The 27,127-nt window shown below is 33.2% G+C and overlaps 1 protein-coding gene across 15 annotated transcripts in view; it reads right to left on the bottom strand.

The window, feature by feature from the left end:
• Positions 1-27,127, bottom strand: part of TRDN (triadin) — a 340,918-nt gene that overhangs the window by 53,831 nt on the left and 259,960 nt on the right. For 14 of the 15 annotated variants that reach the window (XM_088795483.1, XM_074333512.2, XM_088795479.1 and 11 more), the window contains 2 exons: positions 26,682-26,732; positions 20,463-20,513 (listed from right to left, as the gene is read on the bottom strand). In XM_088795483.1, coding sequence (XP_088651609.1) covers positions 20,463-20,513; positions 26,682-26,732 — 102 coding nt within the window. Of the gene's footprint in view, positions 1-20,462; positions 20,514-26,681; positions 26,733-27,127 lie in introns of those variants that run through there. The other variant, XR_016020187.1, reaches the window with a different exon arrangement.

The raw sequence follows: 27,127 nt of genomic DNA, 5'->3' as shown, positions 1-27,127 counted from the left end.
ATAAGCATTTTAAATGAAATATTTTAACACTTACAGTATCCCTCATAAGGCCAATTTCCTCATTTAACAGAATAAGAAACCCTCCATCTTTTATTCTGAGAATAGAATGGTAATAATATACTTGAGGTTCTATCTTTGGTAATAAACTATATTCAGCATAAGCTGGCAAGAGGAAGGTACACTACATTTAAGGTTACTTTGAAGTTGAAGAGAACAATTTGCAACATTGTAAGTCTTTTGCGCACTGCCTTACAAATCAAATTGAGTATGTGAGTGACATTATTGATATGTTGAAAGAAGTCAGGTCATACTGTGAATTTTGTAATCTTGGGATCCATTTGATCTTTATTTCTGGCATTTTTTCATGTTTTATTGCCTTTTATAGAAACTGCAACACTGTAAACTTGTAAAGACAGTTGTTATTATATTTCTGTTTGACAGATCAGGAAACATTTGCCCTATAATCTCTGGTGTCACTCACATCTCCCTCTCTTTTTATTTTGCCTTGTTATTTTCCTAACTAAATGCACTCTTCCCTTTCAGACAAGATTTTAAAATAAAAGCCTATAACATATATAAAGTATATAAAGCGTGTTTTCTGGCCCTGATTCCTGATCTCCAACTAAATGCTTCAAACTTTAGTAAATACAGTAAAACTAAATGGGTCTTCCTCTAACTTAGCTCCACTGAAACTGCTCAAAAGATCATCAATGGCTCCACATTATACATTCCAATAAGTGTTTTTTGGTCTTTATTTTACTGTACATTTCTGCTACAATTTAGCACTTTGACAGCTTTCTCTTACTTGGAATTTTTTCCTCCCTGGTTTCTCTAGCTTCTATGAGAATTTCCCCTTGTTTTTGTTTGTTTGTTTTTTAATTTATCAGGGTCTCCTTCTCCTCTATCGACTCATTAAATATTAGTGTTCTTCTTGGTTTGCTTCTCAGTCCTTGCTTGGCCTTTTCCTTTGTCACACTTCCCTTGGTAGATGTCAATAGTTCTCATCATTTCAGCCAGCGCGTCTTGGCTGGGAACTCCCAAATCTACTACGTATTCTCCCCAGGTGCCTGATGAACATTCCTAAATGAACATCTCACAGGTAGCTCTAATGCAAAACGTCCCTCTCCCCACATCCCAATTAGATGATAAACTCTAGGATAGGAACTTGACTGTGTTTACCAATGTGTGTTTGCACTTAGCATATTGCCTAGCATATTATAAGTGCTCAGTAAAAATGTGTATTCTCAAAAATTTACATAACCGATTTAGCTTCCTTTTTCTAAATCTGCCACCTTTTTTTTTTTTTTTTGACAATTTCAATCACAGTATATGACACTACTGTCCATACACTACTCCAAGACAGAAACCTGGGAGTTACCCTGGGTTTTTCTGATCCTCTCCACAAATTACAGCAATTTTACTTCCGAAATATTTCTCTAATAGCTCTCTTCCTTGTCTTCCTACTGATGCTCTTAAAGATCTTCTACTAACCCTAGAGGTTTCAGTGCAATAGTCTAATGCCCCAGAACTGAGTTCCTGAAGCTATTAGTATCCTCTTTATTTTCAATCTCTGTGATTAGCCAGAATAAACAATTTATAATTCTAATTTAAGATGTATCTCATTTTGCTTAAAGACTTTCAATTGTTCCCAATTTCCTTTAGGAAAAGGACACGATCCTTTCTCGGGAAGCCATGGCTTTCTGTTGCTGTTGCCCTCTAGCCTTACCTACTCCTATCCTCTACTCACACTGCGCTGAAGTGAAGGTGAAATCCTTGCAGCCTCAGTGCTCCTCACTGTGTCCCACCACCAGCCGGCTTCTGCTGTGCTATCTGTCTGTCTGGAACCCCCATCCAGACTTTCTTCAATTGGCTAATCTTCACCCAACTAATCTTTACCGAACCTCTAAGACTACTCCTGTGTCTTCTTCCTTGGGAATTTTTTCCTTGAACCAAAGTTCTGGAGAAATATAACTTTCCTCTGTGTTCACAAAGCACACTCTGCACAACTTTTCTTTGTTTGATTTTAATTACTTTTTCCTTGTTTGTTGATATTAGCTCTTTTTCTAGTGATCTCTGTTTTGATACAATATATTTCTGGAGAGTTTAAGTCATTTATCTTTATGGTCCTTAAAATCTGGAAAGTATTTAATATATGGTAGGAATTCAATAATTACTGATTGAATTGAAGTTAGTCATTGATTTGACCGTAATGTAGTCTGGTTAATGAAATTGAGATTTAATTATTTTTGAAATTTATAGAAGCCTTGCATATTCAATGCATTCTGGTTGATGTAAAGATTTTATATATATATATAAAGTATTTAGGTAGAGTTTGTGAGTGGTTGTGTGTGTGTGTGTGTGTGTGTGTGTGTGAGCAAAAGGAGAGAGAGAGAGAGAGAGAGAGAGAGAGAGAGAGAAAATACATACTCTCTCCTATTTATCTATCTATTCTGTTAAAAGATCCAGTTAATACAGTTTATATACATATTTCTCTTGCAGATTACTACGGTAACTTTTAAATAGATATTGCATTGTATTAATTCTACATGACAGACATAAACTGAATTAAGTAACCAATTAAAACAAATTCCTTAAGTAATAGGAGCCAAAGATACTTAGATAATTGATAGGTATGGGTACATACTGTCCTTTTTTGGCTAAGTCACTCACCCATTGTATCAATACCTAGCCAAATGGTAAAAATATAAAGACAGTTTACCCTTGACATACATATTCTAGCAAAATATGGGCTTCTTTCTCTCTGTTAAGCTCAAATGAATGCACTGGTAAGACCAGTGCCCGTTTGCCTCTGCTGTCAGGAGAAAGGAATGATTGTTTCCTCAGTAATTTCTGGGATGAACCATGTCTAGAAATCACTCTTCAAGTAAGACCGTGGAAGTGCAATGCCAACCAGTGCTCAGTAGGTGTGAAGACCTCACTGCTAGTTAGAAAGCAGCCATTCAAAAATATGTGTTTGCTTTAAATTAGCCAACTTTGTAGTAAGAGAGAAGCTTGATGTTTTCTTTTCCTGGAGATACATACAGCAAGATAGATGTCTATGAATTCTACAGTAGTACTTCTTAAATTTGAGTGTGTAAACTAATTACTTGGTCATCCTTTTAAAACCCAAATTCTTATTCAGCAGTTCTAGAAGAGACCTAAGATTCTATCATACATTTCTACCATGAAACTACGTGATGCTGATGCTGTTGTATTGAGGACCTCACTTGGACTATAGCAAGGGTATAGATCCTAATCATTTATATTGTTTTTGTTTGTTTTCATAATACTTGAAAACACTTTGACATACATTATATCATATGATTCTCACAAACTTATTAGATTGGCATGGAGAGCACTGGTGTCAACAATTTTATAGATAAAGAGAGACTCAGAACTTCAGTAATTTGTTGTAAATCACTCCATATCTATTGTCCTAAATTTCCTCCCTCTATACCAGACTGCCTCCATTTATCTTCTACATTAAAAAAAAAAATATATGCCTTAGTATGTGCTATATCTCAAAACCAAGATATGTGTCAAAAATAGATTTAAAAAGGTATTAACCAATGCTTTCTTTTTCATAAGGATAATTTTGTTGACCTGTTGTGGCTATGGTGGCTTTTGAGTGATTTTCTGCCTCAGAAATTAGAGAAGACTACACAGCTCACAGCAGAGATAATATAGGAACTTAGACACAAAGTTAGAAGAAACCCATTCAACAAACATAAATGCCACATGATATGCTAGACAAAAAGATGTGTAGAAATCAAGGCTGGAGAACTCACAGTGTGTGTTTATAGCTAAAGAACACGGAGTGTTTGGGAAAGTAAGTTGCTAAGATTGGAGGCAAGGTAAATAGGTAAGATGCTTTTGATCTGGACGTAAAGTAAAAGGAAAATATTCTAAAGACACCAAATATACAAAGAATTCTTAAAACAGAATACCTTATAATGTCTATGTATGTGTGGGGGAAGGGTGGCAGGGGTGGATTTGACAAAAGGAAACCACGCAAAGAAATATACTGGGGGCAGTGTCGTGCAGTGGAGGTAAACCTAGCACTGTGCCCTGTAGATATCTAGTCAGAAAAGATAATTAGCATAAGCTTGTGGTAGGTCTTCGAAAAGGAGATGGAAACAAGGTGATTGATTAGGTCATGGATTTGTATATTTATTCAGGCAAGGGATGATGAGAACTAGAACTAGAATCTTACTAGGAGAGAAAAAAAAAAGTAGAGAACAAATTTGGGAGACATAAATTGGCACCTACTTGGATATTGGGTTCTGAAAGAGAACCTGTAAATGACTCAGGAGAGTAAGTCAATGTAACTAAATGGTGAGTCATGAGTTCCATTTCTTGAGATAAGGAACAAAAGAAAAAGACAATGGAAGAGATACTGAGTTCAATTTTAAATCAAATGAGATGCAGGAAGAATAACCATGTGAAGATGTTGATTAGGCAGTTAGAAATCCAGTTCTAGAACTCTGAAGAATTTGTTTAAGATTATTAATTTTCTTGATAAAAGGTAAATTATTGCTTATTACTTACACAAGTCTTTTTTGTTTGTTTTTAATTATATTACTACATATAATTAATGTCCATTGCTTCCCGAAAAGAACACTTAGCTATTCTCCAATTACCTAATGAAATTCATGTCCTATTTGTCATCATTTTCACTGGGGGTAAAAACAAAGGAAGTTAGTACCCAATAACATGCTATGTCAAAAATAAATAATTGTTGTAATGTTACTCCAGTATTTAAAAATGTAGTCATATGTTGTTGTTTTATTTTTAACAGTGTGTGTTAAATGGTTTAGTTTTTCCCCACAAAAATGACTTTTTTTTTATTTTTGAGAAATAAGAGATGCTGAATATGGTCCAATATCATTGAAGGTAAGCATAATATGAAGGAGAAAAAGTATCTCCTGAGTCTGGCAACAAGCATGTTAGTGGTTACCTTCACAGGAAAGATTTTAGGAGAAAAGATCACATAGCAGGAGTGTCTTATTTATTATACATTCAGCTTTAATTTAATCTATCCTTTCATTATTCGCTCAGAGCTCAGGGAAATATTTTCTTCCTCATAATTAAGCTAATTCCCTTCATCTATATTGTGTATCACAACACTTCTCATATTTGGGGCAGTTCTCTCCTAGGTAACATCTCCCTCTTGATTTCTTGCTCTTTCTCTCCCTTGAGTACTCTACCCTATCACAAACATGAAAACAACAAACATCTTTTACTCTACCTGGGATATAACATGTGCATCCTTTTAACAACAAACGACTGAAAAATGTAGTTCGTGCTTTGCCTTCACTTATTATGGATAAATTCCTTTGTTAATTTCTACAACCTGGTTTCTACTTCCACCACTCTACTGAAAATGCTCTCCAAAAGGTCACAAAATGACAGGTTTTTGTCAGATATAATGGCTTTTTCTCGATTATCATGTCCCTTGACCTTTCTGAGACAATGTTACTGCTGATTTTCCCACTTCTCGAAAGTGTCTGGCTTTGGGATGCTGATACCCTATATCTCCTGATCTTTCAGGTAACACACTTTCCTTGTCTTTACCAGTGCTTTATCTTTTCCAAAAATCTACCCTTCATTTCCTTTTCTTTCTCCATGTTTCTTATATTTTTTCTGATGTTTAGTAATTTTTAAAAAAAATTATTAAATGTATTGGGATGGCATTAGTTAGCAAAATTATATTGGTTTCAAGTGTACAATTGTGTAATACATCATCTACATATCACATTGTGTGTTCAACACCCAGTCAGTTCTCCTTCCATCACCATATATTTGATCCCCTTTACCTTGTCCTATGACCTCTTTATCCCCCTTACCTCTGGTAACCACTAAACTATTGTCTGTGTCTATGAGCTGTTTTCTTTTTTCCTTTGTCTTGTTCCTTTGTTGCATTAAGTTTTATATTCCACATATCAGTAAAGTCATATGGTTCTTGACTTTTTCTGTCTGACTTATTTCACTTAGCGTGATAATCTCAACATCCATCCATGCTGTTGCAAATGGCAGTATTTCATTTTTCTTATGGCCGAGCAATATCCCATTGTGTGTATGTACTACATCTTCTTTATCCAATCATCTATCAGACACTTTCATTGTTTTCATATCTTGGCCTCCATGAATAATGCTACAGTGAACATGGGGTACATATATCTTTATGGATAAATGATTTTAGATTTTTGTGGTAGCTAGCCAGAAGAGAGGATGCTGGGTTGTATGATAATTTTATTCTTAATATTTTGAGGACCTCCATACTGTGTTCCTTTTTCTTGAAGAACTCTTTTTCCCCCCTTGGCTTCCACTTGAAACCTTTAAACATATGGATACAAAACCTAGTGTGAGGATTCAAAGTGAATGTGCCCAATTTCCAAGTATCAGGATATCTCTATGTGTATGTCTCACTAGTATGTCCATATTACCTGCATTCCCTTTCAACTTCTACATTTAATCACCTTCTCCATCCTCTTGTGCTTCGGACCTTGGAGTTTGTAAAGCTAAATGCCATCAATGTCTACTGTTTTTCCTGTGAAACAGCATGACAATTACAAAAGCACCGATAGCACAGTATAGAGAGTATAATTATGTTTTTAAAGCATATATATTCATATAACTGAAAGAATATATAACAAGATGATATTAATATTTTTCAATGGGTTGTTAGGTTCTGTGATTTAAAAAAAACAACTTAATTCCTAATAATTCTACACTGAATGTTAGTCATGACTACAAATAATCTTCTAAGTAAACAAATTTACTTCCTCTTTGTACTGATTTCTCCCACCTTTATTTTATAATACTGAGATTACTATAAAAGACTATTGGTTTAAATCCATTATTTAATATTATTTCTATAGCATTTCACCCCATATGCCATTATAAGACTTACGGTACCACTTTCTTCTCATTTGTGTCCTAAGAATCCAAACTTTTCACTTGGCTTTCTAAGCCCCCTTCCCTGGATTTCCAGAACCACCCTCATATGGCCACATAGCACTGCTGAAATCTTGCCATTGTCTGTTCCTCATGTGGCCCCTGTAATCTCTTTTGGCCCTTGGTCCCCTCCTCACTGCCCTCTACTAACACAATGCTCATCCCTGCCTCTGGTTTAACTCCTAATTAGAGCTGCCATTTATTGATGGTGAACCAAATAGCAAGCATGAAGTCTATTTCTTATAATAACCCTGCCAGATATAATTATCTTCATTCAATAGATAATGAAGTTAAAGCTTGGAAACTAAGTAATTTAAGGAAAGTCATATTTCTAGCAAGTGGTAAACAGAGTCAAATTCATATTTTTCTAGTACCAATCTAGCACTGCTTTCACCATCCTTTATAATCACCTCCATGACTTGCCGCTCTTACATTTTCCTAAAACCCAAGCTTAAATCCATCATCTCCTTGAATTTTTCACTGATTGCAACCGATTTCACGAATGCCTCCTCTCTCTCGAGTCCTAAAGCACTCTTCACTAATATAATGAATTCTCTTGTAGACATCTTTCAATAGTTCAATGTCTATGTCCTTGATTATACTCTCTCACAATAGAAACAACTCTTATCAATTGTTTGTAAATTTTGTACCACCAAGCACAATTCTGGACATATGGTAGTGGTAATTGCTGATTGGTTGTGTTTTGTAATAAAATATTCCATTAATGCTGATTTTTTTTTCCTTTTAGGATGCTAAAAAATAATTATACCAAAAATATGCACAAATATTTAATGTAAATGAATAATAGGAAATTTATAGTGCATATATTATTTTTCCATTCTATACCAATAGAAAAATAAAGTACAAACCACAATATCGTGTTTACAAGTAGGAGCAACATAATGCAAATGCACCTTTTATCTGATCAGCAAGCTTTCACTGAAACCAGTAGGAGTGCTGACAACAATAGTGTAGGTTTTCCTTTACTCCAAATATATCTAAAGCTCAATTATAATGTTCGATGAAAAGACTCAATATGCCATTTTTTATTTATTGTGCTTTTTTCTTAAAGCTGAAAATTGCTAACTTTCCTACTTATCTTTCAGAAAATGCAAGCTTTCAGATTATATAAAGTCATGTAAAATGATTGTGTTCATTCATTAAAAATAAAAATACAATTACTTTTGATATATTGGTAGTACTTTCAAGAAAGTTAATAATTATGGTTCATATTTACCATATGCATAAAAATGACTTAAATATAGGTTAAATTTTGTGAAAATGAGTATATGCAAATATTTTAAGACCAATGAAATGAATGTCTACATGTATGTAGTATCACTTTTTCTGTATACAAAGATAGATTTGTATGTAGAATCACTTTTTCTGTATACAAAGATAGATATAATCTTCTTTTACATATAGATATAGACATATAAATATCTTTATAAAGATGTATGATATTTGGAATAGGATTATCCCTAAACAGATTGTACTTAATCTGTATTTTCGTCAAAATTTTCAGTCTTTTTTTCTACACTTTCTTCTTTCTATGATGTTGTTTCTTTTAAATTTTAACACCTGCATTAGGAGTACCCAGCTAATCTCTTGACTTTCTCCATCACAAAACCTGATTTTAGAAAGCCTATTTTAAAAGTATTCCAATTTTCAAATTAATGGATAATAAGGTACTAGATCACCTCTCCAAAAATCAAACTTGCATATTTAATTAGCGGGAAAGAAAATGGTTGAACCATATAAAACCACTGTTTTTGTAGTAAAAATGGTTGAATATAGGTGATTTCATAAGGTTCAATCAATTATAAGTATATGTTTTAGGCATTTGTCATGATCTTGCTGGAGCCTCTGAAATTCATATTGTTCCCTTAGCACTCTGTAAACAGTATTCAATTGTCCAATAGATAAATAAGAAGCAGCATATGCTAACAATTCCAGCACTTTGATGAACTTATCCAAAACCTGCTACCAGAAAACACAGAATCTATTTTAGCATACATTTAAGTTTATTGCTGATTACATTTAAAATACATGGGGACGGTACACCTATATTTTTTTCAATGTTTTGGCCATTTCAAGGCTTTCTCCAACCTTAATTGTAAAACTAGCTGTGTTTATAACTGTGTAAATATTACAAAGTGTCCCTACCTGCTTTGGATGTTTTTTCCATCTTTTAAATTTCAAGTTCTGGGGTGAAACATGTGCACACACATATTCAAATAAACAAATAAGGGGGAAAATAATCATTTGATAAAAATAGTACTAAGTAGTTTAATAGGCAGATTTTATATATTTTTCTCATCAGTACTCAATTTCAATTAAGGTTATATACTTTTATCAATACACAATGGAACATATATTCTTGTAAATTCATAAAGTAACTTAAGGGAAAGGACTTTGATTTAAAAATTTAGTTTGCTAAAAATATTTCATACTAATCAAGTAATTTGGCATCCTGTCGTTAATAAGAGCCTGTTTCTTATGATTCAGAAGTTATCTAAGTATTGTAAATAAGAAAATTAATAAAAACTGTCCAGGAGAAAAGTAATTTTTCCTAATTTGACCAATTTAAGCAATTTTCTATTTTTATTACATATGCTCAATTCATGGGGCTCCACCTGGTGGTTAATTTAATAATTTCAAACTGGTATAGTTACTGTGGTTTCTATTAATATTTCTGTTATTAACTGTACAAAATAAATTAAATTGGCTTAAATTCACTATAATAACATGAACAATTAGTAGAATAAAGCATTTTTTCTCTTGTTGTGCTAAGACAATGTTTTTTATCTAGAAATCCTACATTTTAACTTAATATCAGTATAAGATAAATACATAATCTTATAAGCTATCCAGAGATACTCATGGCACCATCTCAATCAATGTGATAGCTAACTATATTTTCATATTTTATAGCGCTTCCTCTTTTTTAAACAACTTTGCCTAGGCGTTATAATTCTCTCTTGACACAAAGTTTTGCTTTGATTAACAGAACAGTTCTGGTACATAATAACTTTTCTTCCCTTCAAGTGGCAGAAAAACTGATCTCATGGTTTGGATACTTACTGAGTACAGACTCTGTATCAGGGACAATGCTAGCCAGCTTTATTTGGGTTGTAGCCTAATACAGTCTGATTTTCTGGAGTTACAAAAAAAAACACAACTAATTTGTTTAACTGCAGAATTTTATATAATAGAGAATTATATAGCCATTCACACCCTACTTCCTATAATACTTGAATGTACATCCTGTGAAAAGTGATATCAGTGCTATTATTGCATTTCAACACTCCCTAGCACATAGTTCTCTGTGTTGTGTTAACTCATTCACTTCAGGATGTATGCTATTTTAATGTTTTCTATGTGCCTTAATGCTATGGAAAATTTTGTTATTTAATTTTTAATTTATTTTCTATGGCCCCTCTTTAGATTTTAAGTTCCAAAGGGCAAAAAGTGTGTCTTGTTTACCATTCAAACATTAGCATTTGGTTAGATATCTGACATGTGGTATGTGACCAATAAATGTTGTTGAATGAATAAATGAAGAAAATGGTAAATATAGAAAAGCCAAATGTTCCCTCTTGTGTATCTGCAGTCATAGAAGAAATTGATTGATCTTGTGCATCTAGAGCTAGAAATAAAAATGCATTATTCTAGGATGGGATTCATAGATATTTTGTTCATCAAGTAGAGGTAACTATTTGAAAGAGCCTTGCTATTCACTCTACACATGGCTCTCTCCCATCAATCACATTGTTGCATTCTTGAAATGGAATCATCCCAGTCTTAATGTTTGTCAAAACATCTTTTGAAAAAAAATAAAAGTGATAAAGAATATTTTTACTAGCTTTATGTAAAATACAACCAGAACTAACTTTTAGCCTGTACATAGAATTTTATAACCACTCTATGACGATGCACTATCCAACATGAAGGTGGCTGTTGGCCCTCTTAGTATGATGGATGTACTCACTTTTGGTGTTAAGTATATAGCACTAACAAGAGGACATCAGAAGTTGTGAGCTCTTGGGAAGTATGAAAAGGAGGCTTTTAGATCATATAATATGGCTTTAAAAGCAAGCAAAGTTAATATCTTAAACATTACTACTTAAAACCTCAAGTCTTAATTTTTTTATTGCTAAAATGGAGAAACTAATGTAAATTGATGTGGGAATTATGTGATGTATGGAAAGACCTTAGTTATTTTAAAATTATGCTCATAAACTTAAATTGCATGATCTCTCAAGGTAATTTTCTTTTTTTCTTACAGAATTGGAACTTTACCATTGATTATGCAAAGCAGGAATAGATATGTGAGAAATTGTCAACAGATTTCTAAAGTGAGCATCTCTTTTATTAAGCTACTTGGTCATTAAGAGCTCAGTGCCCTCATTTTGTAGATGACATTTCTAGTGAAGGTTAAGTCTTTAATTTTTGAGTCACATAGGATGCCTGTTCCTAGTCATATAAAAAAAAGTTACATCTCTCGCTCTCTTTTCCTCTTCTCCATATAATTTGACAACTATATGTATAAATAAATATACATATACACACATACATACATTTCAAGTTTAGTCAAAAGGCTTCATTAAGAAACTTGAGGAAACTAATAGTGGTTAATCCTGGAGATTGGGAGCTGGAGACCAGAGAATGGCAATGGGACCATTTAGATTCACCCTATCTTTACTGTTTATTCATTCTTTTTACCATGATTATAAATGTTTAATAATAAAATCTCTGGTTTAAACATTTGTCATTTAAGCCTTCATTTTGGGCTCCAGATAGAAGCATTGCAGAATCATGGAATCAAAAAATCCCCATGCTGAGTTGTTGAGTCAGACAGCCTGACATTTTATATGCAGCACTGACTTTTCCAGGCTGTTGAGTTCAGTTATGAAATGTAAATTGCTGATGGGCCTGGGGAGGGGAGCTTCATCAATGATTTTTCAATGTCATCAACACTATGTTATCACGTAAAACAGGCTGACCATAACTTCAGCCTGCGTGTGCTTGAGGAGGAGTAGGACAGCAGCGGAGATGAACTCTGTCTAGGAGTTTCTGCTTTGTCTTCGTAAAGTGAAAAGAAAGAAATGTACTCAATTTATAAATCCCATTCTTTTCACTTATTGAATTTATAAATCTGTCTTATTTGAAGAACGCCTCTGTTTTAAATACTTTGCAAGTTAAAGGCTGAATAGCACCGATTTTGTTTTCCCACTTTATTATTAACACATTTGCTTTTCTAGCACAGAGATACCTTGCATGTATAATAAAATATAATAATAATTGTGATCATTTTAACCAAGAATATTTTGTACTTGCTACATGGTCCTCACCAAGCAAGTGCATCATATGCATTTATCTTTGTTTTATTTATATAATATTAAACATTCATTTGTCTATTAGCTCTCTAGCCCTAGTAGAATATACATGTTCTGAGTTCTGGGATGAATTTTTATATTCTTTGCTGTATAACAGTGCCTAGATCAATGCTTCACACTGAATAGCTATCAATAAATATTTGTTGCACAGACAACTTATATAATCTTCACATACCACTCCTATCAGGTAAATATTTAATTACATCCACTTTACAGATACTAATGCTGATGCTTAATAATTTGTCCAAGTACATACTCCCTAGTAAGTGGTAAGTGGCAAAACTGGTATTTAAATACTGATTTTTTCCCCCCAAATCCAAATCCTTAAGCATTCCTAAGCACATGTTATAACTACTGTTGCTACAGATAGAATTAAAAGCTTTTAATCATTTCTAATATTAAAAACTATATGGTAAGCCACATTCTATAGATGATAGGTAGGCTGTATTTACCCAGGTTACATCACTTAGACAAATTACTAACAGAGTCATCAAGATTGTAATTGGCATGAACAATATGGCTACTACATTTCTGTTTATTTCAGCCAGTCATTGTCATAAATTACATAAATTAGTTTCCTAAATTAAGCTGGTTAAACTAGATAAATAGACTGAGCATTGATAGAAAATTGATAGTTATCTCACATACAGCTAGAGCTGTATTCAATATTTAATGACATGAGAAGATTTCACAACCTCTACTTCACAAATTTTCATCTTATCTGTATCAGTATTTCTTTACTTCAATATTCTATGAATTCTTTAATATTTTCCTTCTCCTTTTTTAAACTATATCCTTATGGTTTTGAAATGTCATGCATTCTCTATGCTCCTTTCTTTCTTGCTTGAATTTCTAAATTAGTATCATCTTTGTTTATAAATCGAGGGATCCTTCCATGCACAATAAAGGGGCAAGGTGATGGTGTTCTCAGATAATTAAGCAACCTCATCCAAATCAAGGAAGTACAGAGATCATTTTTTTGTACTGCAGTTGGAGAAAAACAAGCAGACAAAACCAACCCAACAAAAAATCCCTCAGTTCAAAGTTTACTTCTTTTATTTATTAGCTAACTGTTCTTGAGGCACTTGAAACTCGAAATTTCTATTTTCTCACCTTATGAAATGGAAACACTGATAATTATCTAATGTATCTGTGGCTAAGATTAGATTGAATAACTTAACAACTATTTCCTGAGCACTCGCATACTAATATCTAAATAATAGATATCCATTGATTAGATAAGAAAGTCTGGTATTCCTGTCTAAGCCAGTATTGTTAGTCACTTCATTTTTCCTCTTTCCCAGCTCTCTTTTTCAAGTATTGTGAGATTTTTGAGGACAGGATTTTGTTTTGTTCATTTTTGGAGCCTCAGTACCCAAAATATCCCCAGAAAATAACATCAACTGTCAAACATTATTACTGATAAAAAACAATTTAAAATGTGGTTTAAAAATGCCAGGAAAATTAAATTTATAAGCTTCACTTTTAGGTGGTTTAGACCAAAATATAATGTGGAATCCCTGTCCCATTAACTGAAACCTTACATAAGTGGAAAAGCCCATTAGAATCGACCCACCAGACATACAACACTCCTACACGTTATCTTCAGATTTTTATACTTATTTGTCACAATCAGATATAACTATGCAGAGGGTCTAAGTGAATTAACCAGATGATAGCTGGTTATTTCAAAGCTGAAGTGAAGTGCTTTTTTCCATAACACATATACACACATGCACACACACACACACACACACACACACACACACATGCGCACACACGTTTTCTCTGGGTTTGTATCTATATTTGTTTCTCTCATCTCTGATTCCCATTGCATCAACAAGGAACAACAAGTATGCTGTATAAACTTCTACAGGTATGTTCTAAAATAGCTCTAGTTCGTAATTCAAGTGCTTAATGCATGACTCAGTGCTTTATGCCTATGTCCTGTGGCTCTTCTTTGGCAAGATTCCCATAAGAATCTGATGCTCACAGAGAAAGTTTGCTAGGTGGACACTAAAAACACAAAATGAGCCAGTGGGTATTCTCTCTCTGCAGCATAGAATAAATGCATACATTTTGCCTCATTCTGTCATCATTTCATTTTCGTGATCATTTGTCCTTTATATATGCTAAACACAATGTACCACAAATCTGATAGTGTCACTCCTCTTTTATCTACTCTTTTATGAATCTCTATGTGTGCCTCATTATCCTTTCCTTCCCTGAAGCATCCAACATTAGTACGCATTGAAATAAGTAAGAGATAATTGGAGGAGGCTGCACAAATTGTAGGTAGCACAAAGAGTAGTCAGTCAGAACAAGGTCCTGTGATGTCATTTGAAGATGGCAGAATAGCTGGTTAGATATATTTCAGGTAATGAGCCGGTTGACTTTAAATTATTCAATGGGTTCAAGAAGTTGTGGAAAAATCACTTGCCAAGGTAAATAAGCAGATATTCTTTGGTTTTTCCTTATAAAGGGACAGTCACTCTTTAATTAAACTCTTGCTTGTTTTCCAGGGCACAGGCATTCATTTTCTTTAACTTGAAGTGAGAATAAGCAATTAAATGAATAAAGGGTCATTGGTTTAAGTAAAGATCATTCGATATCTGGTTCAAAATGTAAAAAAAAAAATACATGACTTTATATGAAAATAGTACATTTACATTTTTTTAGGTGATCAGGAAAAATGGAAAGGTTTATAATGGCATTTTAAAAAATTCCCTGCAAGAAGAGAAGCATATTAGAACATGTGCCTAAGGTAGCTCAGAGTGACAAGAAAAGTGGACATGCAGAGTGACAGTGGCTCATTGTCTCACTCTCCTCTCCCTTTTTTAATGAGGGCTTAAATAGGAAGAAGACCAAGGAAGGAATATTGAGCCTTTACTTTTATCATTGTCCATATATTTCACACACATATAGTTGTGCATATGTTATCATTAATTTTTTGGAGAAAGAAAATGAAAATTCACAGTGCTTGGATACATTAATTAGGTAAAGCCAATGACTATTGAGAAAATTCTGGCAGACTCGACTACTTTTCTCACCAACACATAATCCCCTTCTATTCTATCAACTTTGCATTTTGAAATGATGGCTACAACAAGAAAAGTTTTAGGCTGTAAATTGCTGTTTAGAGTGAAAGTGCTACTGTAATTGGTACAATTTTCATTTAGACAATTCTTCAGGAAATGAGTAAGTATGGAATTGTAAAAATAACTGCTAACATTGTATGGTTTTGAATACTGATTTTTAAATTAACAAATCATTTATAAGTTTCCTTCATTCCTACCAAATACAATAAAATTATTATGAAAAAACCCATGATTTTAGGGTAAGTTTTGCTAATGTATTCCAATGCTAAAGAAAAAAAGGAAAGATTATATTTGGTACTTTTAGATCTGATACTAAGTAGTTAATCCAGCATAGAAACATTGGATAATCATGTCATCTTTGTGGTTCAATTTCTTCCCTGTTAACATGATAGTCATAATATTTTCTCCTTAAAATATCTCAAAGCAGAATTAAATCATGTCAACAAATAATTAAATCAGAAACAGAACATAGAAAACAAACAAAAAATTACACAAATTTAAAATACTAATGTTGATTATGAAACTAAATACTTTAGATGAAGAATTAGATTTTAAAAACAACATTATAGCAAGTTCTAATATTTCTTAGAGGAGGACATGTCAGAAACAAAGAAGATGTATGTGATTTGCAATATCATTAGGACATTTTAAAATATTCAGAAGGGTGAATACAATATATAAGTTAATTGATTTGTTTATTGGAATTATCAGTTACAAAAAATAAAATAAATCTCTATAATATCAGTTTAGAGAATTAGAACACTAAATAACATTAAAATTGGAAATTTTCTGAAGAAAACTTGATTCTTTTTATGTCAATCATTAGACATCAGAATATTTGTGATCACTAGTTGTAGCAGTACAGGAACATTGGTTAAGTTCAGACTTAATTTTTTTCATATGATTTAGAATTTGGGGTTATAATTCAACGTGAGAGTTGTATTATTGGGATTGTTGCTGTTGTTTTCCTTTCTTCCTTCCTCTCTCCCTCTCGCTGCTTCATTTCCTCCCTCTCCCCCTTCCTTCCTTCCTTCCTTCCTTCCTTCCTTCCTTCCTTCCTTCCTTCCTTCCTTCCGATGTTTATGATTATTTTCTCTTTCTGCAAAAAATGCCATTGGGATTTTGATAGTGATTGCATTGAATTTGTAGGTCACTTTTGGTAGTATGGACATTTTAGCAACATTAGATCTTCCAGTCCATTAACATATGATGTCCTTTTATGTATTTGTGTCTTTTTAAATTTCTTTCATCAGTATTTTATAGTTTTCAGTGTACAAGTCTTTGGTCTCCATGGTTAAGTTTATTCCTAAGTATTTTATTAGTTATAATACTGCTGTAAATGACATTTTCTTAATTTTCTTTTCAAATTGTTCATTGTTAGTGGTTAGGAAAATCACTGATTTTTTGTATGCTGATTTGAACTTCACTGAATTTATTAATTCTAACTGGTTTTTTTTTCGTGGAGTCATTAAGGTTTTCTACATATGAGATTATGTCATCTTTGCAAACAGGGATAGTTTTACTTTTTTTTTAAATTTTATTTGGATGCCCTTTATATATTTTTCTTCCCAATTTCTTTGACTAGGACTTATAGTACTAAGTTGAATAGAAGTGGTGAGAGTGGCATTCTTGTGTTGTTCTTGATTTTAGAAGGAATTATATTGGTTGTTCACCGTTGAGAATGATGCTAGCTGTGAGCTTTTCATGTACAGCTTTCATTATGCTGTGATAATTTTTTCTACTCATAGTTTGAGAGCTTTTATCATGAAAGAATATTGAATTTTGTCAATGTTTTTTCTGTATCTTTTCAGATGATTATTTGATTTTTGCCCTTTCTTATTAATGTGGTGTATTATACATATTAAAGTTCATATGTTGAACCATCTTTGCATCCCCTCGGGATAAATGCCACTTGGTCACTCATCTTGTATGATCCTTTTAATATGCTGTTGAATTCAGCTACTATTACTTTGTCGAGGATTGTATCTATGTTAATCATGGATATTGGTCTGTAGTTTTATTTTGTTTTAGTGTCTTTGTCTGGTTTTGTCATTGAGGTATTGATGGCCTCATAAAATAAGTTTGAAAGTGTTCCCTCCTCTTTGATTTTTGGAAGAGTTTGAGTAGGATTGCCATTAACTCTCCTTGAAAGGTTTGGTAGAATTCATCAGTAAAGCAATCTGGTTCTGGGCTTTTCTTCATTAGGAGGTTTTTGATTACAGATTCAATCTCCTTAGTCATTATTGATCCATTCAGGTTTCATATTTCTTTATTATTCATTTTGATAGGTTATATGTCTCTAGAAATTTATCTGTTTTTCTAGGTTATCAAATCTGTGGCACCGTAGTCAAGATCTTATGATTGTTTTTATTTCTGTGACATCAGTTGTTAATTTAAAAAAAAGATTAATTAAATATCCTCATACAGTTATTTGAAGTCTCAATTTCTAAAAGAAATAATAGAATAACATTTAAAAAAATGGTTCTGGGATTACATTTAACTGCTTTTTTTATACAAACCCTTGTCTACTCATACTTATTAAAAATTAGGAAGAAAATGGTGCAATAACAACAAAAAAAAGTTCAGTAGGAGTGAAGTAGAATATAGCTTTAAAAAATAAATCTTTTCCAAAATGCTCTCTTCCCCACCATCATCTGTGACCATGAACTGGCTGATGCTAGAATGATCATCTGATGTGGGGTGATGGGGAGGTGATAGAACAGAGAGGAAACTTTAAAGTAGATATTTTCAGTGCTCAAAGACTACAATAAACACAAAGTGTTTTCAGTGTAAGATCAAATTGTTTTCAATTATATGTATTCCATATGCATTTCCTCTGGGGGGAAATTTTTTAACTGAACTTTCTTAATGAAAAAGTGGATATTTAAAATAATCTTCTCTGTTGCTCATTTTAAAAATATTTCTATCTTAGATGGGCATAGGAATTAGAATACCATCGTGTGAATAAATTACCTAATGGTATCAAATCATTTACATTTAGACTGGAATGTAAACATCCATTCCAATCAACAATCAGATCCTGTTAAAGAAATTTAGAGTTTCCTTAAACTCAATTCATGTTTAGGTAAATCCAGATGAATGTCATTAGTCTTCACCATTAATTCATTCTTTGAACAACATAATATAGCAACATTTCTCTGCCTATTGGACATTTAGCATGACATGTAAGGTAATAAAATATAAAGTATCCTAATTTACATATTATGCCAGAATAACATAAAATTGCCTGGAGCATCAACAATAACTACTATTATTGGTAATTATAAAAGTGAAGTTTTAGATATTATATTTCTCAAGTAAAATATAAATATCTCCATATTGCTTTTTTAAAAATCAAGTACATATGTGGGCTGAGGAAAAAAATCATGTTGTTCTTTCATGTTTCATTAAATAACAATTTTGTTCAATTTAAAATTAACTGCAAAGTTAAGAAAATATGACTTAAGGGTATGGTTTTTACGCATTGCTGCACAGACTAACGAGAACTCTTTTTCTCTGACTGATTCTTCGGTCAGCTTTCCCGTCTCTCTGCTCTCCTATTTCTCTCATAACTCCAACACATTCATACAAATTCACCAAAAATATGTTTCTTTTTAATAAAATAATGCCAATAAGTTGGAATTTTTACTACCACACAGTACATTGGTGTTGGGAAAGGTCATTAAGAAGATAGGGCCACTGGTTTGACCCACAAATCTCACCCTGACAATCCCTCCCCTGTGCTCTGAATGTGTGCTCCTTCACTTGCCTTCCCTCAGCTTAGTACCTGCTTGAGGACATGCCCTTCTGGTAATAATTTGTTGATGAGACTATCTGGACTGGGTACATGACTGAAGCCTATTAAAGTCTCCTTCATATGTAACTGAACCTATTAAGGTCTCTATATAACTTTTAATATTCTGGCAGGCTGGTGTTGAAATCTACTTGTTTTGTGGCCACCCAAAACAAGCCTTTTAAGTTAAGTTCCTTTGGTTATTAAACCTGCCACCAACCAATCTGGAGTGGTCTGCCTTTCTTTGGTCTCTCCTGGCCCTCCAGGTACAGGGGGCCAATTTCAGATTTTACTCAGGAAGCTCTTGGCCAGGTTTGAGAAGCCACAATTGGTCAATAGTTCATGCAGATCTCTATTTCTAACGTTCAATACAGCAGGTATATTTTTATAGTTTCATGGGTTCGATAGTATGTTCATTTTGACTACAAGAAATATTAAACAATTCTGAGGAGTACGGTACTATGCTCATAGAATGTACTAGGATTAATTAGAAACTAAATGTATTACATTGGACTTAACATATTTACTTATGTTTTAGGGGACATAACGTGATGTATGGCATAACAGACTCCACATTATTCAGAGCTTAGTGTAATGGGAGGGCTGGAGATACAATAAGATGTATTAGCAAGAGCACAGTGTTTGATTTAGGAGATCAGAGTTCTAATGTTTACTGCAAATTATAACTTCACAAGTTTTTTTTTTTTTTTTTTTTTTTTTTTACTATTCATTTTATTTATTTATAAGATGAGGGTATTGGACTACAGTTTATCTCTAAGTTCTTCCTAGCCACAAAATTTAAGATTTTACTGTATCTGAACTTACGGAATGGCAAGAGTTCACTGAGAAATTTTAAGTATTACCTTTTATCTTAAATCTTTTGTTTCCATGGTTTTTCCTAAAATGGATTCATGTTGGAGTATTTATAAAATGTAGATTTCCCACCATAGACTCATAAAATCAGAATAGCATACTCATTTTTAAACGCTTTTTCAATATTTCTGACATAGTTACTCTTCCTTATGTTGTTTCATGGTACAATTTAGAATTTTATGATAGAAAATTAGTCCTTTTTTTTTTTTGCTCAGAAACATGAGGGTATATGAATGTTATCATTTGAGAACCTTAAAAAAAATGATATATTGCTTTGTTTTAAGTAACTGAATATTCAATAGACAAATCAATGTGTTTTTACATTTCATTATACATTATTACCTTTTTCCTTTAGGGAAGTTGGCAACCGCACTTCTTTCCCCTTAATAGGCTCTGGAAAGAAACATTGAACATTTATTTGCAGCCAAGATAAAAATAGAGAACACATATGTAATGAAATCAGTGAGCTATCAGTAAAGTGAACTTGTGTGGAAATAATATGATATTTTCTTTCAAAAATTATTTTATTCATATAAAGACAAAGAAACAAGAGTATAGAGTACAACAAGCCATCCTCTGGTTATTTTTATTTAAAATAAATGCAAATTGTTGAATGAGTTATGATATATTTGGATGGATAGGAATTTAATTATCTGTAATTTTTATAATAAAAACAATGTCTGCAGCATTCAGAAGTCTCCCCAAACTATTATAATCAGCACTAACTTAGTTTACTTTTTTTCAGGCTTTGTTTTCTTCAAAAAATAAACTGTCAGATGGAAAAACCCTGCATACATCATGTAAATATGGTGTTTTAGTCATCAGACTCAAATCAAACAAATTTCAAAAATAAGACTAAAATATAATATGAGAGACATTTCTTCTATGAATATCCAACATCATAAAAATGTGGTCTTTGGTTTAAGTAAACCAAGTAAAACTTCATTTATTCTACCAGATTCAAATACAAAATGATTCTGATCATATGGATTCCAGACATATATGTGGGCAATGTTTTGAACAACATTACACTTCCTCTACAACCCATATAAAAAAAGATAAACCAGTTTTCTGCCTCTTCTGCAACATTAAATCTCAGTACCCATTTTACTGACAAAACTGACTTTTAATTCAGTGAGAAAAGAAGAAAGAAAGAAATCAATCCTTCCAACCCTTTTTTCTATTCCCACCTTATGGTTTGGGGTGGGACTGTGGAGAACATGATAGTAGCATTTGTAAATAGATATGCCACTCAAGCAATCACTTAGAACTAATTGAATCCAGGTGCCTTTGGATGGTGTCAAGAATATGGATTTAGGGGTTCTACTGAAAAGGCTGCATCCCTCAAAGAAAGATTTTCTTGGTAGATAAACTATACCCTTAAATATCCATATGCTTATAGAATTTTTTAAAATGGCTTTGATGGCAAAGAAATATCTGTGTTGCTATTTATTTTGCTAAGTATAAATAGGGGCAATTTTTAAAATGTTTTTCTACACTTTAGAATGAGAAGATAAAATGAAGAGCCATGGATTGAATGAACACATTGAGAAGCTTCATTCACTTTTTTATTTTTTTTCAAACTAATGGGCATAATTTACTGCTTTTGCATTTCCTGGTTAAACCAAAAGAATTAATGTATTGTGAAATGAGAAGTCGTGGTGGGGACAGATTCCCAGTGGGGTGGGAAAGTGCGATTCCTGGAACTTCAGGATTCAAGATTTAGCATGTTGATTTAAATGGATGAGTGTATATGTTTATATGAGATGGAAGTAGTTACAAAACATAAGATCTTGGGAGAGAAACCCACAAGACTGATTTGATATTGTAGAGAAAGAAGGAAGAGGGTGAAATAACAGCTATCCTTTCATAGGGCATTTGAAGGCTATAAACCCATCACTGTAAATTGGGAGAAAGTTCTCAGAAAATAGAAGTGATTTTTTTTTTTATTTCCATGTTTGCTAATAGGAAGATGGTTTCTGCTCTCAGCCTGGGTCACCTCGTGCATTGACTTTCCTGCAGCTCATTTCCTCTGTGTCTTTTTTGACCTGATTTAGGAAGTCCACAGGCTAGTCTGAGCAGTCTCTAACTACCTAAGGAAGTGGGTGGGATATCAAATCTGACAAAAAATGTGGAGAGTGTTATATGGAAATTATGTACTTCTGTATTAAGAAGGATAGATACATCATTGGTTTGGGTCAGCTTAAGGCATTTTTTCAACTCATCTGTCTTGTTTGTAAAGAGATAAACATTAGAGAACACATTTCTGTATATGTGTGTGTTGTTTTTACAAATATGGTAATTTCTTTTAATTTGTCTAAGAGCCTATAGGAAGGCATATGAATCTTGATTATCAGGATGTGGAACATACTTATTGGTTCTGGGATAGACATTGGAACTCTCACATAATCCAGACAAGGAGGTTGTGATGGAGAAAAAGTTCACAAAGGAATAGGAAGATGGTTTCAGATTTTCAATTCTCCTACACTGCCCAACGACAGAGGTACTAACAAACCACGGTGAGTGTCCATGATAAAGTATAGATTGCTGGCGATCAGTTTCATAGTCCTCAGACAGTGAATCCCATCCTTAGCTCTAGCTTTTGTTTGATTAGTAGGAATGGCCAAGTAAAAGTATGGTGAAGACAAATAGAAGCTGGGGGATCATCAGGTTCATAGTCTTGAACACCAGAATATAAAAGAAGATAAGCTCTACTGAGAACCCTTTGGCATTAGAGCCAAACACACACAGTCCTGTGTCACAAAACTAGTTAATAGTTCTAATGTCCATTGTACTAATCCAATGCCAGGAAAACTTAAAGGTGCTATACTGCATTATCGGTAGAGGAGAAATGAATTAATCTCTTTGTTGCCTTGTTTGGGTTTGGTTTACAGTTCCTGTCTGTGGGTGAATCCTGCATCCTCAAATAAGTCAGACCAGCTAAGAAGCAAGTGGTGATAGGTTAGGGGTGGATGCCAGAAGGAATATAAGCAATAACAGGGTTAACTAGCAGGGCTGTCTGGTTTCCTGGTGGGCACAGCCACATAAGTAGGGCCCTGACCTTGTGAGCATGTTGGGAGAACTTGCGTGAGTCCACTAGCCCAGAAAAGCCAGCAGCAAAAGCCAGTAAGACATTTCTTTCTCCTGCCCTTTTTCTTTGAACAATCATCCCTAGGCCTTCTCTACACCACTTTAAGACACAAGACTAATGATGTTTCCTTAAATGCCTAATTTACTCATGGTTATAACACCCTGGGTAAATGTGGCCCCAAATAATTTTTGTATATTAATCCTGGTTTTAGAATTGTAGAATTATTTCAATGTAGATTCTAATGTGTACATGAAAAGTGGAATCCATAAAAGACTGGCAAACAGAGACAATCTCTTAGCTGAATAATATAAATGACTCATAATATGCAATGATTCCAACACAGTAAGTGGCTTTTCAGCAGGTAGAATTGCTACATTGTGATTCTGCCACAGTTCAGCAGCAGGCTTCAAAGAGCCGCTTTGGAAACAATAACACTACAGAGGTTTTCAAAGGCCTTGAAATCTAATAGATAATCTGACAATTTTTCTTTGATTTTTTTGGTAATGATAAATTGCATTCAGAAAATAAAGGAAACAGGGCAAAAAATATTTCAAGATAGCGTCCTGCTTACATAATACATAACAAAGACATTTGAGTGCATTAACACAGCTTGAGTAAAAAAACAGGTGCATTTTAAATAGCTTTGAATCAATAATCACATGCAATAAACCTTCATATACATGATTTTCGAGTGACTGTGGAGTTGTCTTGCAAATAGTAGAGGATTTAACATTGAGAAAAAAGTGTTCACTAGGAACTTGCCTGCAATTGTGCATTAATAACATAAAAATAATGATAGAAATTACAGGAGCCTACTTAGTGAAGTGGTCAGTGTGGATTAGAATCCCACAAATAAGGTTTTCCAGGACAGAGTTTTACAACTACGATTTCTGACAAATTTAGGCTTTGGCACAAGTGAAGTCTTTAAGTAGCAGTTTAAATTTTCGATAATCATCATTGCCTGAAAGGTAGTTTTGGAAGTAAACCTCAACATTTCTTTTGAGATGCTTTTATATTAAACAATAATATATAGTCCAAATATAACTGTAACATAAGTGCAAATCAAAATAAATGCATTTTATATGTGACATTGGAAGGAGGGAAAGTTTATATTTTGCAAGTAAAACTGAAAGCAACAAACAAACAAGACAAACAAACAATAAACGCATAGTTACAAACAATAGTTTAGTGGTTACCAGAAAATAAGGGGAGAGGGATGGTGGTAGAAGAGGGAAAATGGGGTCAAATATATTGTGATGGAAGGAGAATTGACTTTAGGTGGTGCATATGCAATGCAATATATAGATGAAGTATTATAGAATTGTATACTCTAAACCTATATAATTTTATGAACAAATGTCACCCCAACAAATTTAATAAAAATAAAAAGACACTTCTAGATCTGACTCTTGAAACAACCATTGTCATCCTCTAAAAAAAAAAAAATGAAAATTAGACGTGTGTGTGTGTGTGTGTGTGTGTGTGTGTGTGTGTATAGTGCCAAAAAATGTATACAAATGGACACTTTGGTCAACATTGCTCAAGCAATAGTTCACCATAATCAGAAGTGTCTGGACGCTGATGGTAACCACTTTGAGCACCTCTTGTAATTGCAGAAGTCAAACGTGACTTGTATTCAACTTTCTGTTACTAGTATACATTATTACAATTTTAATAGTTTTTTTCCCTTCTTAAAATGTGCATACAGTTTTTGGCAATATATATACATATATATATATATATATATATATATATATATATATATATACATATACACATACACATACACATACACATACACATACACATACATATACATATACATATACATATACATATACATATTCCTGGTAGTGTATTTCAATGACACCTTTAGTTCTCACACAATTAAGGACAATGTTTTTGGTAACTGTCAAATAAAATGAGAGTGGAGAATGAAAAGGAGTCTCTCCCAAAGTTCAGGTAACTACTGGAGAAAAACAGACTAAACTCCACCGTGGGAATTAACGGGAGTCACCCCAATAGCAAAAGGACTAAGACTATATTTTCATACTGTATAGCCAGTTGTGTTGATATAAAACAGATCTTTCAAACATATGTAATGAACTCTACACTCACAACAAGGGTGCTTTGATGAATACAAGTACAAGAATGCTATTGACGGAGCGAGCAAGCAGTATCTGTGTTAAAATGGAAAGATGGACTTCTAAAGTCTGAGAAACTTGACTGTGATTCTTGCCTCTGAATTTACCCACAGTGTTACATTGAGTAACTTACATAATCTATACTTCAGCTTCCTCATTGCAAAAATTGAGATATCAAGTCCAACTTGCTGGAAGAAATATGTAAAGTAGATATCAGTGTGCCTGGCAAAGAGCAGATGCCCTGCTTTTGTACTTTTCCCAAACAATTCTATATCTGCCTGACCTACTGCTCATCTTTCTCACTTGAATTTAATATAACTTCTCAGGAAAGCATTCTTTGATTCCCTAGACTTAATTTGAATCTCTGATTATGCTCTCTTATAACACCCTGCATATCTCCTTTGTGATTCCTATAATTTTAATTATGTCAATATCAGGAGGGCATAGACTACGCTTCTCTTGTATTCCAGTGTCTAGTGAGTGTGTGTTCTGATGTGTACTGTACATTACATGCACAAAAAATAATTATTGAATGTGCTATTGATCGGTCCACATAAAAAAAAAAAAAGGTGTATGACACTAGGACTTGTTTCTTAAATAGGTGGCATTTCAATTAATTAGATAGATAAAGATTATAAACATTATAAGTGCATGATTTCAGAAGAGAGTGTTTCAGTGAATGCTGAAGTAGATAAAGCTTGATGATTTATACAGACATTATTCTCAGAAAGAGGCCTGAGATTTGGATGGGCAGAGAGTAAGTCAGTCCGTTCAGGAGATTGAAATCACAAAATTTAAATAAGAATGTCATGACCTTTCATAGCAATAAGGAGACTGAGAAGACTAAAGTATATAAAACATGACTAACTGTCTTTGAAAATAACAGAATTCAGAACTCCAATTTCCACGTCTTCCTCCCTGTTCCTAGCTTTGTTTCTCCAACGATCAGCAAGTGCTTGGAAGGATTACCGGTATGTACTAAGGATATATTTTCTGAATGGACAGAAAGGAGAGAACCAGAGCACATGGAGATAAGTCCATTCTGTATTACTTTATTCTAATTTTGTTTTTAACCCTTTTATTTCTTAAGGAAAATCGTTTCCTCTATCTTTTTCTTTTTCTTTTTTGAAATTGCAGTCAGAGTGCGTTTTAGGTTATGGTGAACTGAAAGATAGTATTTGAGGCACAGGTAAATAAATACAAATATGATAGTGACCTGTGTAATTTTGGCTCATAAATCTGCAAAGACAATGGCTCCAATGTACTATGGACTCAGATAATTTGGGGTAGTAAATTTCTAGTGTTATGTTACATTGACTCTATTACCTTTATCCTTCAGAACTGAAGAAGTCTTCCCAGATTTTTCTTTAACAATTTCTGCAAAAAGAATAATGAAAAGGTTACAGGGAATAATAGAGATAAGAATGACAAGTTTTTTTGATGCATTTTGTTTACTGAAGCCTAAAAAATCAAATGGACTGAGCTGATATTCAAAATACAGATACCTATATTCTGGGATAAGTTGTCTATAAGGCAGTGAACTAAATATGTAGAAGACAGAAAATAACCCCACTAATTGTTATCATAAGGAGCAAATTATGACAGACACAAAAAGGGTACAAATAAAATGCTATGGGATTTGGAGAAAGAAGATATGGTAACAATAATAGTTAACATTGTTTACTTACTATGTGTCACAAGGAATGCTCTCCACTTTTTTGTCATTCAACATTCACAACACTCTATAAGGTAGGTAGGCCCTATTATTATTC

The sequence above is a fragment of the Rhinolophus sinicus genome, chromosome 2, assembly GCF_057876585.1.
Source record: "Rhinolophus sinicus isolate RSI-liver-muscle chromosome 2, RSI-T2T, whole genome shotgun sequence".
Lineage (NCBI taxonomy): Eukaryota > Metazoa > Chordata > Mammalia > Chiroptera > Rhinolophidae > Rhinolophus > Rhinolophus sinicus.
This window is presented reverse-complemented; position numbering and strand designations above follow the sequence as displayed.